The sequence below is a fragment of the Peromyscus californicus genome, unplaced genomic scaffold (assembly GCF_007827085.1).
Source record: "Peromyscus californicus insignis strain IS unplaced genomic scaffold, ASM782708v3 Scaffold_2__1_contigs__length_46816999, whole genome shotgun sequence".
Lineage (NCBI taxonomy): Eukaryota > Metazoa > Chordata > Mammalia > Rodentia > Cricetidae > Peromyscus > Peromyscus californicus.
The window spans coordinates 37,389,252-37,405,697 of NW_026294540.1; the positions used below are offsets into that span (position 1 = coordinate 37,389,252).

General features: G+C 45.0%; 1 protein-coding gene across 1 annotated transcript in view; it reads right to left on the reverse strand.

Moving 5' to 3' along the window:
- Positions 1-200: 200 nt before the first annotated feature.
- The window catches only part of Baiap2l1 (BAR/IMD domain containing adaptor protein 2 like 1), a 98,851-nt gene continuing 82,605 nt past the window's right edge, over positions 201-16,446 (reverse strand). The window contains exons 9-14 of the mRNA XM_052754419.1: positions 15,308-15,455; positions 13,163-13,370; positions 12,545-12,622; positions 10,648-10,837; positions 1,436-1,473; positions 201-788 (exon numbers count right to left, since the gene is read on the reverse strand). Of these exons, the coding sequence (XP_052610379.1) occupies positions 713-788; positions 1,436-1,473; positions 10,648-10,837; positions 12,545-12,622; positions 13,163-13,370; positions 15,308-15,455 (738 nt within the window). The 3' untranslated portion in view covers positions 201-712. The remainder of the gene's footprint in view (positions 789-1,435; positions 1,474-10,647; positions 10,838-12,544; positions 12,623-13,162; positions 13,371-15,307; positions 15,456-16,446) is intronic.

Below are 16,446 nucleotides of genomic sequence, written 5' to 3' on the forward strand. Positions count from 1 at the left end.
CACCCAAACCTCCGGAGGTGTCAACCACGCTTAGAGAGATGTACACAGACCCCTGCTGGTGACTTGGTAACGCTGAACTCAGTAGCTCCTGGAGATAATTTCCTAAGTGCTGATGAGGCAGGCAGACTGTCAATTGAGGTCAGAGTTCTCCATCTTTGAGATGAGCTCCACATTTGTTTAATCAAAAGGTTAAAATTGGGTCATTTAAAAATATTTAATATGGTTTCATAATTTATATTGCTTACTAGATTTGCATGCTCTGATACAAACTTACATAGTTTCTTTAGATGAACATCATAATGCTACTTAAGAGCACAGGCTTTATAAAATAAAACCCTGGTCTTTTTGCATTCAGCCACAGAAAGCCAGGCACAAAAGCATAGATAAGACTAGCCCTTATTCTGGCTATTTCCTTAAAAATTAAAATTAGAAGAACTTGAACCAAATTTACTGCTTTTGAATAGAAAAGAAAATATTTCAAATGATTGATCTAATCACTAAGCTACTCATTTACCTTAAAGACAAAAATGTGTAAACCCAGCTCTGTTAAACTGAGAAAATACATTGATTTGCTCAAGTGGGGTTCACTGAAATCAGGCACCCTCTGATACTCTGACAGTGCCTGCACCGGTCCAGCAACCTGTCGTCTTGCAGGTGAGAACTCAGATAGAGTGATTTCTTCTTGCAGGGACTAGCAGGATCCCTCCCGTCTTCATCGAATGACTGGTGCTGATCGGTCATTTGTCACTGTCGGCCGGAGTTTCACAGTAGCAAAGGGGTTCTCTCCACTATAGGGGAGGAAAAGAGGAAGAAAAAAAGACAGGAATTAGATATTGTGGACGCATATGGGGGTGTATCCACACCAGAGTGCTCGCCACATGTGCAGGCCAAATGTCATGGCTAGGTGTTTTCTATCACACTCCACCTCCTGAGACTGGAGTTTACTGTTTCTATGGGCTGGCCACTGAGTGTCCAGAATCTGCCTGTCTTCCTCTATGGTGCGGGGTTATAGATACATACTGCGATGGCCTGCTTTTTTGTGGGTGTTGGGGATTTGAACTCGGGTCCTTTTTATGCATGTGCAGTAAGGACTTTACTCATTGAGCCATCTTTCCATTGCATTCCAATCCTGGATTGCCTGTTCTGAACACACAGGTGTCTGGCAGTTTACTGTGCTGAGCTAGGGAGCAGGTCACACAAGAGGCTGCTTCAGTCTGATGGACGGAGCCCTGTGGGACAGGCCACCCTGCCATGAGTTAGCTGAACCATGCTGCTCTGTCACTGTGCACCCCACTCCTGGACTGTCTAAAGCTGGTGGTGATAGGAAAGGGGACATCAGTTTCTTCCACCTCCATGAAGGGCTTCTGGGGGACACTACTGGCCACTTAGCGGAGCAGGAACATGACACTGACTTTGTACACTGGGATATACATACCTGAGGAATGGTGGCTTTGCGGTCCCATTTGTGTCACTCTGAAAAAGACAGATTATGTAAGGCTTGACGTTGGGACATGTTTTATAAGACCCACAGGTAAAGACAAGCAAAGTTAAGTTTAAAGCCACTGGTGGGGCTGGAGATACAGTTCCGTGAGGAGATACCGAGCTGTTCCTGTAGAGGACCCAAGCTCAGCTCCCAGCCCTTATACGCAAGCTCACAAGCACTTGTAACTCCAGCTCCAGGGGATCTGACTTCTAGGATCACTCACATGCTTGCACACACATGCAGACACACAAATCTTTAAAGCTATTCATGTTTAAAAGCATCCCCCGATCTCACACTGAGACTGCTTTATGTCTAAATTATTTCAAAAGAGTAAGCCAAGAAGAGAAAATGTTTTAGAACTCTGAGGGCCCTTTGTGTGTCAGAAGGTGGTAAGGAGGTGCCTCCAAGTGTGGCAGCAGTGCTCACTCAGGTCAGCATGGGACATCCTGAATGCTCACAGAAACTCAGATCTTACCAAACAGCAACAGTCATGGCATGGAAGGAAAACATGTACAGATAGGTTTCAGACCCAAGCTATAGTAAGTAGTATAGTGACTGTGGCCCCCACCCTACCCTCTGCCTTTATTTTTAGACTGGAGTCCTCAGTGATGACATGAAAGTAATAGTAACTTGGTTTGGGAGACTGATGCTAATTGATAGAGCCAGCTATCTGGGGATCTGGGGTGTGGCTTGGTAGAGCACTTGACCTAGCTTGTAAGAGGTCTAGGCTCAATCCCAGGGAAAGCAGGGAGGCAACAAGGGGTGGGGGCTTCTAAATCGAGGATCTGTCCAAATCCTGCAGGTGTGTGGCTCTGAGCCTCACGGCAGGTCACAGATACCATCTCCCTCCAGCATATCTGTCTCTAGGGTGTTGGCTGGGGAACTGGAAATCTTGCAGTCTCAAATCTTTCGTGTTGTTCCTGTAAGAGCACTGGCCGGAGCACCACCCAGCAGAGGGCAGTAGAATATCATCTTAAGCATCAGAGCTGTCTTCAAGTGTCTAGAAAGCTTCCTAGGCTTCACAGTAGTCTTGGGCACATGTAGATTCAAAGCAAACAACTCACTTTCTAGTGTGAGTTCTGAGGCTGAAGGTCTGGGCAAGACTCCTGCAGGGCATCATCTCTTGAGTACTGAATGGGATATACTATCTCAGGCTGAGGCAGGCTGCAGGCATGTGGGCTGAGACCTCAGGCTCCCCAGGGGTCAGCACAGTCATCTAGCACAGGACGCAGTGTATACTCATCACAAACACAAAGCGACTGCCTGACTTGGCACATCTTAATCAGGCTTTAAGTGGTGTAAAAAGTGATTTCTTCCTGCAGGGCACTCAGCTTCCTTAGCAGGCCTCTGGACAAGTCATTTCTGATGTAACTTCTTATGATAGGGATGATTAAGAGCCGATTTATGATTTCTTTGTAAAGAACATCAGGAGGTCTGGCCTGCTGAATGCCTGCTCAAATTGCTGGCATGATTGGACTGCCTGGAGCAACAAGCCAGGCAATAGCCCTAGTCTGGAAGGAGCCTCTTGGCACCCAGAAGTCAGACCAGAAGAGCAACCTTGCAGCCCCAGGCCGCCTCACTTTCCCATTGGAAACCTTCAGCTTTCCCTTGGACAAAACACTGGCCTATCCTGTGTGACCTCGAGGAGGACAGCATCATATCCTCACTGGAAACTAGAAAGCTCTCCACTGGACATCACCTGCAGTTAACCCTTTTTTTTTTTTTTTTTTTTTTTTTGCTTTTTCGAGACAGGGTTTCTCTCTGTAGCTTTGGAGCCTGTCCCGGACTAGCTCTGTAGACCAGGCTGGCCTCGAACTCACAGAGATCCTCCTGGCTCTGCCTCCCGAGTGCTGGGATTACATGCGTGCACCACCACCGCCCGGCCAATTAACCCTCTTAAAACCACCAGTTTAGTGGCATTTTAAGGCGCTGGGATGCCTCAGCATTCAGCACACTAAGAGAAACAAGCACAGCAAATCCTTGAAAGTAAAGTGTGTCCATGTGGCCACAGACACCAACGTAGCCCCAAGAAGAAATGCCCAAAAATCCAACAGAATAGCTCTCGACTTTCATCCATTCTGTCCCTCTGAGATCTCAGTGCCAGGACATGGGGATTCTGTCCTTGGAGGAGAAACAGCAACTGGGGCGTGCACAAGGTGTCTGTTGTTTTTTGATCTGACGCTGATTCGACAATTACTTCAAGAAAATTCATTTTAAGTCATCCAACACCCATATGCCTAGTACTTGAGAGAATAGTTTGAGGCCAGCCTGGGCCACATAGTGAGACCATATCTCAGTTCCCCCACCTACTCCCCGCAAAAGATCTAGGGATATAGTTCAGTTGGTAGAGTATTTTGTCCAGCATGCTAGGAACTGGGTTCTATTGCCAGCACTGTATAAACTGGCCATGGTGACACCAGGTTGTAATCTTAGCACTGGGGAGGTAGAGGCAAGAGGATCAGAAATTCAAGGTCATTTTTGGCTACACAGCAAGTTTTAGGCTAATGTGGGCTATAGGTCCCTGTTTTTAAAAAAGAAGAATGTTGTGTACTCCGTGTTATTCTTTTGTGTGTTCATGCACATGTGTATGTAATCCTTTAATAAAGTGTTTACTTGAAAATCAAGCAATGGCAAGTGCCTGCCTTAAAGTGTTTTGGTGTGATTGCTTTCAATGGTGTGAAAGTGATACATTCAGTAGAAAACTATGGTGAATCTGGGATGTTTTTTTCCTGGGCTGGTGATACGTGATATAGTCCTTTCCTGTGGGATGCTGGAGGTGGTGTTGAGACACAGCTTCGGGCACTCGGCGGTATGCTGCCTCACTAAGTTAGGATGTGCCATAGGTTAGGTGATGCAGGATGTACCACCACAGCAAAAATCCAGGAACATCTGTCTGTACAGGGCATTTTCAGGTAGCTTCTCCCAAACCCAATATGGCTATTGTACTTGCTCCTTAGTTACCCTCTTTGAAGCAGCACTATTCTGTTGCTGATGGCAGGGGGTCCTCATTGCTTCCCCTATCTGTGCTCCTAGGACTCTTGATTTGAGTTGGTAGCAATGACATATGGGTGGCCTGTCTAATGGGAAGGGCAGTGTCAGTGAAGATTGGCAGTTCTCTCTGTAGTCTGCATAGGATCTAGAAATATTGCTTCAAGGTGTTTGTTCTTTCTGTAAGTGGTAAAAATGCAGTACAAACCTCATCCTGTAACTGAAGCCCTTTGCATTTATGTAGGGGTCACTGTCCATCTTCTCTGTTTTAAGATAGCGCAAAGTAAACATCCTTAGTGTGACTGGGGATAGGGACCCTCTAAGCCTGGATAGAGAAACACTCAAGTATTTTTTTTTTTTTTTTTTGAGATAGGGTCTCTTGTAGCCCAGGCTGGCCATGACCTTGCACTTCGGATCCTCTGCCTCCACCTCCTGAGTGCTTGGATACAGATGTGCACCACCATGATGGATTTATGTGGTGCTAAGGATGGAACCCACAGCTTTATTCATGCTACACAAACACTCTAACAATTGAGCTACACCCCATTATTTTCTAGTGACTTTTGACTTTTGACTAGCTGGTATTTTCCATTATCCTCTGGATCAGAAAGGCAATCCTGCATCATATCAGGGCCTTGGTAAACAGCAGAGAAGGCAGTGGAATGTGCCTTATCAGTCAGAGCTCCCAGCTCCCTTCCCCTCCTTGTGCTGATAAACGGTGCTAGTCTTTACAGTAAACTTTTCTCAATACACTGCAGACCTAGGAAGTGCCTGTCATTCTTCTCTGCTCTCCCTTTTCCTCCATTTCCCACGGTCCTGCAGCCCATTCCATCCTTGGATCCAGCCAGGCCAGCTCACAGCAGGGTCCAGGAGCAGCGGCTCAATTGCTTGTGGCAGGAGAAATGCTATCATTCCACTATGTGTGTGTGTCAGGTTGGGACAGGAGTTGAAAATATCTATCATCCATCCATCCACGTATCTACCCGTCTATATTTATTTAAATCTGTATTAAAATAAATATAATTGAATGTTAATCATATTCTGGAAATATAAGTATTACTAAAACTTTTCCTTTAATATTTTTTAGTTTTCAGAAAACCAAAACAAATCTATCTTTTTATATTTTTGAATGGTACTGGGGGATCAAATCCAGGGTTTTTCACATTCTAGCCAATTGCTCTACCACTGAGCTATATCCCTAGCCCCCTGGATTATTGCTATGATTATTATTATTATTATTATTATTATTATTATTATTTATTATATATATATTTTTTGTGGTGCTTGGGATGGTACCCAGGATATTGTGCATGTTACCCAAGTACTCCACCACAAAGCTGTACCCTCACTCAAAGTGTGCTTTAAATAAAGATGTAGTTACTAGCATTTTATATTTTACAAAAGGACTGGGACAAAACTTAGACTCTGATCCTAACGAAAACATGTAGCCGTGGCTGCTCTGTGGACTTCCGTGAGCCCAGCCCTAAACAGGGTTTTCTGACATTCCTCTAAGGCTCAGGGACATTGTACAAGAGGGGGCAGACTCCTAATTTCTTTTCCTTTGGAGGGGTGGTGTTTTTGTGACAGAGTCTCACTATCTAATCCAGACTGGCCTGAAACTTAGTTACCCTGTTTCAACCTCCTGAGCTAAAATTACAGGTATATGCTACCACACTGACTCGGTTTCTCGATATTGACAGTAGCTTATGATTTAGTCAAGTCAGAGGTTTAAAAATCAAGCTAGGTCTTATTAAAACTATAAAATGGCCGGGCGGTGGTGGCGCACGCCTTTAATCCCAGCACTCGGGAGGCAGAGCCAGGCGGATCTCTGTGAGTTCGAGGCCAGCCTGGGCTACCAAGTGAGTTCCAGGAAAAGGCGCAAAGCTACACAGAGAAACCCTGTCTCGAAAAACCAAAAAAAAAAAAAAAAAAAAAAAAAAAACTATAAAATGCTAAATGGGGAATAAGTTATTATTATTGATTATATTTTATTTGTATGTGTCTAAGAATATGTGACTCTAGTCAGTCAGTCTGTCTATCTTTACTTATTTATTTGGAGACAGGGTCTCACTATGTAGCCCTGGCTGTCCTGGAACTCACGATGTAGACCACATTTCCCTTGAACTCACAGAGATCTACCTGTCTCTGCCTCCCAAGTGCTGGGATTAAAGGCATGCGCCACACCACACCACCCTGCATTTTTTTTTTTTTTTTGAGAATCCTTTTTTATGTTTTTGGTTTTGAGTCAATATTTTTATTTTAAAACTGGACTTGTCAATTTGTCCATTCCATGAAGTGAGGATTACTCTCTCAGCTCACGTGATCCATGTGACAAGAGTATTGAAGACAAAAACACGTTTTTGGGAATGAAGAGAGAGGGCTCAGAGGTTAAGAGCACTTGCTGTTCTTTTAAGAGGTTCCCAGCATCATCAGGCAGCTGGAACTGTAACTCCAGCTCCAGGGGATCAAATGCCCTCCTCCAGCCTCCATGAACATCACCTCACACAGATGTGGAACATGGGTGAGTACACACACATAAATAAAATTAAATTTTCTAAAATGGCAAGGATGTAGCTTTGGTAGAATACATGCCTAGCAAACAGCTTTGGGTTCAACCCTCAGCAATGCAAAATAAAAACAAGCAAGCAACCAACTGGCAACTGTTCCATGGGCAAAGTGCTGGAGGTTATTGTTGTTACTGTGGATCGAGCTCAGGGTCTCATGAGTGCTATGCACTTTACCACTGAGCAGCATCCCCAACCTCTCCTTTTTATCTTGAGAAAGAGATCTCACTAAGTTGCCTAGGCTGGCTTGAACTTGCGATCCTCCAAGTAGCTTGGGAGTATGCCATCAGACATGTCTTGGACAGGATTCTTTTCTCTTAGAACACATTAGGCAACCAGGTGACCAGCAATGCTATCATAAAAAGGGAAAGCATGCTGACTACCAAGGACAAGTGATCAAAGAGCAGCAAAGAGACTAGGCTGAAGCCCCAGAAACAGGACAGCGAGGGGACACAGTAAAAAGCACTATATGGATATAATCGGCATAATGCAGACTGGAGACACCTTCCAGGACAAACAACCTGGTTGTTCTAAATAATGATGATGATATAATATAAAAATAGTAATGATGATGATGATGATGATAATTGCAAGGAAAGAGACAGAAGGGAGACCTGTCAATGGGAAAGACTCAAGAAACCTCTTGACTAATTACAAAGTCTAGAGCTGATTTGGATCCAGATTTAAATGGCGGTACTATACATGATCTCTCTGTCCCCCCCCACCCCCAATCCTTCAACCAGTCTCTAGTTTAGGGCTTGCCTCACTATATAACTAAAAATGACCTTGAACTTCAAATCTTCCAGTCTCTACTACCTGAGTGCTAGGATTACAGGTATGTGCCACTACATCTGGCTCTATAAACAATATTTTAATGACATCATCAGGAATTAGAACAGTGACTAGTTGATGGTGTTCACAAACTATTGTTAGTTTTTAAAGATATATTGGTCTTGTTATAATTTTGAAATGGATCTTTTTTTCAGTCTTTACATTGTCTGGCATTGGTACAAACTGAGCCAGGAATGGAAGAACCAGGGAAGACACAGGTTGGTAAGAGAACTGGTAACTGTTAAAGTGGAGGGGGGGGGGGGGTCATTATTCTATTTGCATTACATTTGAATTTCTATAAGAGACAATGGAAAGTTTAACAAAAGTAGGGGAAACACTGTAGACTAAGAACATGAACAATGGCTCCATATGCCAGACTTCCCCAAGTTGGTCTTGAACTCATGGCAATTCTCCTCTCTTGGTCTCCTAAGTGCTGGGATTATAGTCATGAGTCCCTAACCTGGACTTTGTGCAGTTATACAATGTGCTATCCAAGAAGGAAGCCAAGACACTAGTTCAGAGCTCTCGTTTCCTGGGCCCAAATGTGTCCTGTAGCCGAGGAGAGGGAGGAAAGCAGATCTCAAGGCTCACATGAGAGCAGACACATGTGTTTTGTACAGAACCCCCGTTTCACATAACTGAGAGACTGCACTTGTGCACCATGCACTGCTCAACAAAACCTGCCTTGTAATTGGTTCTTGCTGTGGGGCAAACTGTGGAATTGTACCCCTCCTGAGAGATGGGAGGCAGTATACATGCTCTACAGAAAGGATGGTACAACAGTAAAAACTAACAAGAAGACAAGTAGTAAAAGAGGCGTGGACTCAGTTGAACCTGCTCCAAGAGGAACCCTGGGGAAGGGTCGGGGGGAAGCTATGGTAAACACACGTAGGGCAGGCTCTGGTTCCACTTGGCTCTGTCCACACCTGGCTGTGCTGCATGGGTACACATAACTTTCAGCTACTCATCCTCCTGAGTCTAGCTCTGTTTCCTATTCTCTGCCACTCACTCCTCAGCTTCCTACCAGTTTTCTCCATGCTGATTACACTCCTCCATGAGGATTACACTCTTCAAGGAGACGCCTGCAACTACCCCATCCCATTCACATTCCATGGAGCCTCCTTAGCCGGTATGGATTAGTCTCAGACAACCACAGCCACGCCTTCAGAAACACCCCCAACTCCCCAATCCTCCCAATTCAAGTACTATGACCTCAGTTAATCCCCAACTATTTGGTCATACATGAGGCCTCTCCTGTGACGACAGACTGACTGTGTATGATGTCTCGAGTTTGTAGTCCTCAGACTTCCAATGATACATTTCTCAGAAAGCATCCCATCAATAAGGCACAGGATGATACTTCTCATCTGGACTTGAACAGCTGGGAAGCACAGTGACAATTTCAAATCACTGCCAGCAGCTTTAATGGGTGCATGGTGTTGCCCACCCTCCTGCTTTCCTGGTGTGCATAAACTACCACTCTGCACACTTAATTTGTCAAACCTTCTTGATACCTGGACCCACCCCAGCAGCTGCTGATCTTCCTGCACCATTAGGCAAGCAGAACTAGCTAGAGATGAGACACTGGCCAAGTCAGTGCCCCGCTTTGCCTTCTCTCACAACAGGCTCTTATGCCTGGATGCATCCTGACTCCTCAGCCATCTTCCTTCTCTCTGTCTTGCCCTCTTCTGTCTTCACTGGAGAGACATCAGGAGGAAGTCCCCCTGACCCAGAGCCAGTCCTCTCCCAGCTCCATTCCCTGTGTATGTGCATCACACATAATGTTTAACCTTTCTGCTCTCTACCTTCATACACATCTCCCGGGGACTTCTGCACAGTGGTTCATCTCTGTTTCAGCTTGAATGTCACTTCAGAGAGACCATAGCCACATAGGCTATCCTGTGATGCCTGTTGTCCTGGATGTACCCTACACTTGGGACAGAAGGGCTGACTCTCAGATGCAGGAATGTGTCTAGTAGGCTGCCTTTGTTTCTTAACCAGCTCTGGCTGAAGGTCTCGCCCCTCCCTACAAACCCAGACCCACTGAGGCCTAGCTCTCTCCAGGCAGCTTGAAGGCCATCCCAGCATGCTACTCTCAGTGGAATCCCTGGAGGCCTAGGCCAGCTCCCCACTTGGAATGGTTCTTTTCTTCCCCTTCTCAGGGCTCCATCTTGGGTCACTGAGCTTCAAACAAGTTTAACCTGTCGCATCCACCTAGGATGTCACCCTATCCACTAGCACCTCCCCCTATTTTCATTCTCAGCATGGCTTTTACCCGTTTTGGTTTATTATCTGCTTCCAATCACTAGGATCTATGTTTCAAAGGAGCAGGGGCCTCACCTGTTTGTCTAGCCCAGAGTGTGCCAGGTGCTCTGCAGACACTCCACCTGCAGTTGCCAAGAAGTGGCTAGGAGCCCAAGCCCTCCGTTTCCCTTCTTAGGGTAGTTTAGGATTAAAGACAATGTCTGCACACTGGCTGGCACCAAGTCCCCATTTTTAAGCTTAGTCCCTCCCCTTTTCAGAAAACAACAGGAAAGGAACAAAATGCAGAGGAAGAGGAGTAAAAGAATAAAAGACGAAGACAAAAGCAAGGAGACATGAAAGTTCCAATAATACCTAGAAACAAACTGTTAATTGTCCTGCACAAGATAAAGTAAAAAGGAAAGAAAGAAGGCGTAGAGTTGAGGAGTTGCGGGGAGCATGTGTCTATGAAGAAGAGAACTCAATGCCCTCATCCCCCACCAGCCATGAACAGAGCTAGGGCCTCTAGTCAGCACTCACCGGAGATGTGGATGTGGCATCTGGTCTGGACACTGGGGCTTTGAAGGTAGAAGTAGTAGTCTTGGGAGCATCTGTTCTCTTGTCTGAGGTGGCTCCCATGGACAGGCACTCCAGGTAGTCAGGAGGAGGGATGACAACATTGCTCTTCTCAGTCAGGTCCACAGTACTGATGCTTCTCACTGGTGCAGGGCTCAAAGCCAAAGGTTAGGGGGCCAAGTCAGATAAGATCATGCCACTTGCACCCCTATGCCCCAAACATCCCACAGCCAAGGCTAGGGTAGTGGGCAGTAACTTGACAAAAAAGGATTAGAGGCTAGAGAGATGGCTCAGCAGTTAAGAACACTGGCTGCTCTTCCGGAGGACTCCAGTTTGATTCCCAGCACCCACATGGTGGATCACAACTATCTGTAACTCCAGTTCCAGGGATCCAATGCCTTCTTCTAGCCTCTGAAGGCACTGAGCACATATGTGGTGCACAGATATACATGAAACCAAAACATCCATTCACATGTAAGAAACGGTGAAGAAAGAGGGGATTCCAACACTGCACTACATACATACATAGTAGTTTATATGCGTAAGTGTGCATGTTTATATACATTGTATTTATCTTTAGCTATATATTGAGACCCTGTCTCAAGAAACAACTCTTACCTACTCTCTAAAATGATAATTTTTTCCTTCTTGGTACAATGGCATTTTTAGACTCTGCGAGAGAGGAACATATGGAGATACTCTATGAGGAGAGGGCCTGAAGGATGCTGAGCATGGCATTTGAGGGTTCAGTGGCCAGAGAGTAGCATGTAGGAGGGAGTTTATGGTAAAGATGACCAGTTCAGTGTAGACATGTTATTTCCAAGGGTCCATTGGGCAGCCAGCTAGAAATATCCACATTTCAGCCTGGATGAGTTATAACTGAGTTCCAGTCTTGGTTCTGTCCTTGCACAAGTTCTTAAAACTTCCCCGTGCCTCAGTTTCCCCAGTTTTAAAGTGGAGCCCTGTCTCACAGGGTTGTGAGAACTCATTGTGTTCAGCAATTTAAAGCCCTTGGGATTGACTCTAAGAAATGGCTATTTTTTTTATTAAGATTTTAAACGTACGTTTACCAGTTGTGAGCCACATGACTGAGAACTAAACTTGGGCCCTCTACAACAGCAGAATGCATTCTTAAACACCGAGCAGCTCTCCAGCTCTAAGATGGCTATTTCTACTGTCACAACTTAGACTGAGGAATGGGATTCTCAGCATGGAGGTGACAGGGAGGCCCACTGGGGTAGCTGCAAGTATAAAGGTGAATGAAATATAGCTGGTGAGGTGATCAGGTGCCAAGGTGCCAACCAAGCCTGACAACCTGAGTTTGAGCCCTGGAGCCCACATGATGGAAGGAAAGAACTGACTCCAGCAGGTTGTCTTCTGACCTCTACACACGTGCTGTGCCACCTGCTTCCTCCCCCACCAAAATTCATCAATAAAACATAAAAGAAAAAAGTAGATGAAATAGCCCGGGGAGCAGTGGAGGACTGAGGGTGGATCCCGAGGAGCACGAGCGCCTACGTGGTGAACAGGAAAAGACCCGCAGAGGAGGGACACGAGGGAAGAGCAAGCAAAGCACTAGGTCAGGAACTCAGGTGAGAGAACATTTCACGAGAAACAGCGAACACGTGCTGTGGACAGAGCACTGCAGCTGGCGGGCTGGCCTGGTCTGGTCACAGCAAATAGCTAGGGAAGCTCGTGGACCACAGAAAGCACAGAGGAGCAGCCACTGGCTCCTGACACCCAAGTGATGAAGGTTACCCCAGCGTGGCTGCACATCTAGGCTGTAACTCTACTGTGTCTGGGGACATCAGGGTCAAGGCAAGCTTCCAGTTGCTGGGAGAGCCAGGCCATACTCCCCTACCTTGGTGTAGGCACAGACACTGCTTCCTTCACATTTTCTTCCAGCAACTTTGTGTATGATGATGGGAACCAACCCCTCCTAAAGGTGAAGATAAAGAAAAAGACCCATCTGGGATACCTGAGGCAGGCACGGAAGTAGTACTCATATTTGGGGACATCCTGAAGACAGCTCGGGTGGGCTAGCCACTCACAAACGGGTTGAGTGAAATGGAGGCTTTTACAGGTGTCTCCTACACACACAGAGACACCCACCCACCCAATGATAGCTTGATGATCTCTGGAATCCACATGCTGGAAGGAGAGAACAGATTCCTCAAAGTTGTCCTCCTACCTCCAGATTATATACACACACACATGCATGTACACACGAAATAAATAAACAAAAATATTTATGCTTTTTGTCAGCAGTGACGTAATATGACCTGATAATCTGTTTCTGTACCAAGTTCACCTATACATACACCAAATAACTTGTGATGTAATAACAGCAGCTGCCCACACTATAAAGAAGAATAAAGGGTTCCTACGGCACAGACAACTTGCAGTTCACAGGGAAGGCAGCAGCTCTCGGAGGCGAGGGTCATTTGAAACTGGTGCAGAGAGGTTCGTGCCAACTCACGCTTTGGTGGTGTCATGCTCTCCATAGAGCCAGCCGTCCTTCTCCTCGGGGATGAGCAGTGTGATGATGTCCCCCTGGGCAAAGCTAAGTAAGGTCTTGTTGTTGCCAGCAGTGTGAGGGAAGATGGTCTTCACTTTTTGTTTCTTCATCATGTTCAGTCCGGTTGCAACAGAAACGGATCTTTGTAAACTGGGATCTTCTGAGGTGTCTGTGGAAGCGAGCATGGGAATGATGATGAAAGAATGCTCGGCAGGCAAGCTCAGTGAGCAACCCCAGAAAACCATTTGTTTCTGTATTGTGCCCACATGATCCTTTTATGGAAACCATTTCTGGCCTATTTCCAGGCCTTTCACACTGCCCACGAGGAGGAAACAGGTATGCCTCAGCCTGGAGCCTTTGCAGAGGGCAGAGGAGCCCTGCAGCCAAAAGCACTTGTAAGAAGAGAAGCCCAGCAGAGTGTGCCAGCTTCACCTGCACCATGGCAGCTAGGCCGGTTCTTTTCCCTGGTGAAGTGCCCACACTGTACTGCTCTTTCAGTTTGGAACACAGAGGCCGCTGAGGCAACAGCTCAGACCCACTGCCTTTCTCTGGGCACAAGAGAAGGAGTGAGCTGGAGATGCTGGTGTTCGGCCTTCTCACCTGAGCACGGACACGTGAGCTGCTGAGTTCCCTTGGTTGAGAATTCGTCAAGAATCTCAGTGCTATGCAGCCACCAGCCGCCTCCAGAGGAAGGCTCTGTGACTGCTGATACTGACAGACCAGGGAATTAAGCTCAAAAGAATTCCAGACTGGTCCAGATGACAACCGGCAAATGGCAGCTATAGTCACTGGAGGGACCGAAGTCCACAGGCACCTACACTTAGATACTATGTCACCACTGTCTCTCAACTTAAACACAGGCTGATATGTGCCACTCCAGAAAATGGGAAACTGGCATAGGGATTTAAAATATCTGCTTTATTATTGCATCTTTGTAACAATTAGAATACAGATTTTGCTATTCCTTAACATGTCTCTAACTATCTCAGCACTAAATCTGCCAGGGATTCTTACTTGGCTTTTACCAAAAAGAACCAGAGATATTTGAATGAATTATATACTTTAACTTTCTTCAAAAGCAAATAACTACAAGCTATTATTTTCCCTCATTGAGCAGTCCTGGTTGTCTTTATAGAAATCTCTTCTCAATCTCTCATTTCCCCCTACAGCTGAATACTACAAGCTGTGGGTTCTCTCCAGAGCACAACTTGACTGCCATCAGATTTGTACTGAGGGAGCTATCAGATACGGAACATTGTATGAAACTAAATTATTATAGTCTATCCTGTTTATTTTTAAATACAATACCTCTCAGGCTGGAGAGATGGCTCATTGGTTAAGAACAAGTATTACACTTGCAGAGAATCTGAATTAAGTCTTAGCACCCATGGCAAGCAGTTCAAAACTGTCCCTAACTCCAGTTCCAAGGGATCCTATCCCTCTCTTGGCCTCCATAAGCACTGTACTCATGTGCATATATGAGTATGCACACAGGCACACATGATTTAAAAAAATACGTCAACAGTATATTTACTCTGTAGACATCTACCAGTAGATAGAATAGTGCTATAGAAACATGTCACTTATTAAATGTCTTATGGTCTAGACTAGACCTTATTTAGTTCATCTCCCTCCCCACCAAATATTGGGAGTGGAACCTAGAACTTCACACATGCTAGACAAATGTCCTACTATGGAGCTACACTCTCAGCTCCAGCCTTATTTCTTTGAGGTATAAGTTATTCAAAGCCAGGGCTGTATGTATCCACTATACCTGTGTGTCTGCCTTTCCCTCATAGTACATTTATTAAAAAAATTCATTTGAAAAAGTATTTTTAAAATGTAAAAAGGGAGCTAGAGAGATGGTTCAGAGGTTAAGAATACTTCCTGTTTTGGCAGAGGACCTGGATTTAGTTCTCAGCATCTGTATTGAGTGGCTCACAAACACCAGGGGATCTAAAACCCTCTCCTGGCCTCCAAGAGTATTAGCACACATGTCACATACATTCATGTCACACACATACACATAAATAAAAACAAATATTTAAAAATTAAATAGAACAATTTAATACGTTTCCATAAAAGAAATCAAACTAAATCTCTTACCTGCTGAGTTGTTGATCTTTTCTGAACTCTGTGCAGCTGTTGCTGGGTTATTGAACATATCAATCAAAGGGCTGGTATAGGCTTTGACTGAAGGAGCAGGGGGCATCTTTGGTGAGTATTTAGAAAGGGTGTCATAATCTTTCCCAATCTGTAGAAAAAACTCTTTATTAGTCTAATATTAGAACAATACAGGAGACTAACACAGGTTTCTAGGATTGCTTTTTTTTTTTTTTTTTTTTTTTTTTTGGTTTTTCGAGACAGGGTTTCTCTGTGTAGCTTTGCGCCTTTCCTGGAACTCACTTTGGAGACCAGGCTGGCCTTGAACTCACAGAGATCCGCCTGGCTCTGCCTCCCGAGTGCTGGGATTAAAGGCGTGCGCCACCACCGCCCGGCTAGGATTGCTTTTTATTGTATGGCAGAAACCCCTCTTAGTTGTGAATTATTTCAAATGTATTATTAGTTTTAAAAAATTATTGATTTAGAGAAAGAGTCTGACTATGTAGTCCTGCTTAGCCTGGAACTCTCTGTGTACTCAAACTCAGAGAGTTAACTGTCTCTGCCTCCCAAGTGTGAGCCACCACATCTAGGTAGGCTCCTTCTTAAGCACTACTTGGCTCCAGGAGTCTACATTCGAAACAATTATTTGAAAGAATTTTGAATGTGTTATATTAACTTGTTAAGCATATAGCTTCGATGACAATTAATTTATAGCCAATCTTGTATCATATATGCCCTCACCCAGATTCCCAAACAAGGCCTGCATTATTTTGATGCAATTCTCAGACATATAATTTCTTTTCTTCTTTTGGATAAAGGTCTCACTATGTAGTCTAGGTTACCTCAAACTTATGATCCTCCTGCTGCAGTCTTCCAGGTGCTGAATGGCACCAGGGTTTTTTAGTCAGTTCTCTCAGTTACTGTCTTCATTGGTAATAAACTTATAATGTTGGAATACAGTAATAATGACATTTCTAAAACATAACAGTTTTAAGCAGAATGTAAAACATTTGCACAGTCAATTCTAGTTCTAAAGGAAGTGGGAAAAAGGGAAGAAACGAGGTCTAGGAATAGGAAAGAGGGACTCATGGTGTCTATCACCGAAGTCAGTCCTGGTCCTCTGAGTCAATATGAACTAACTC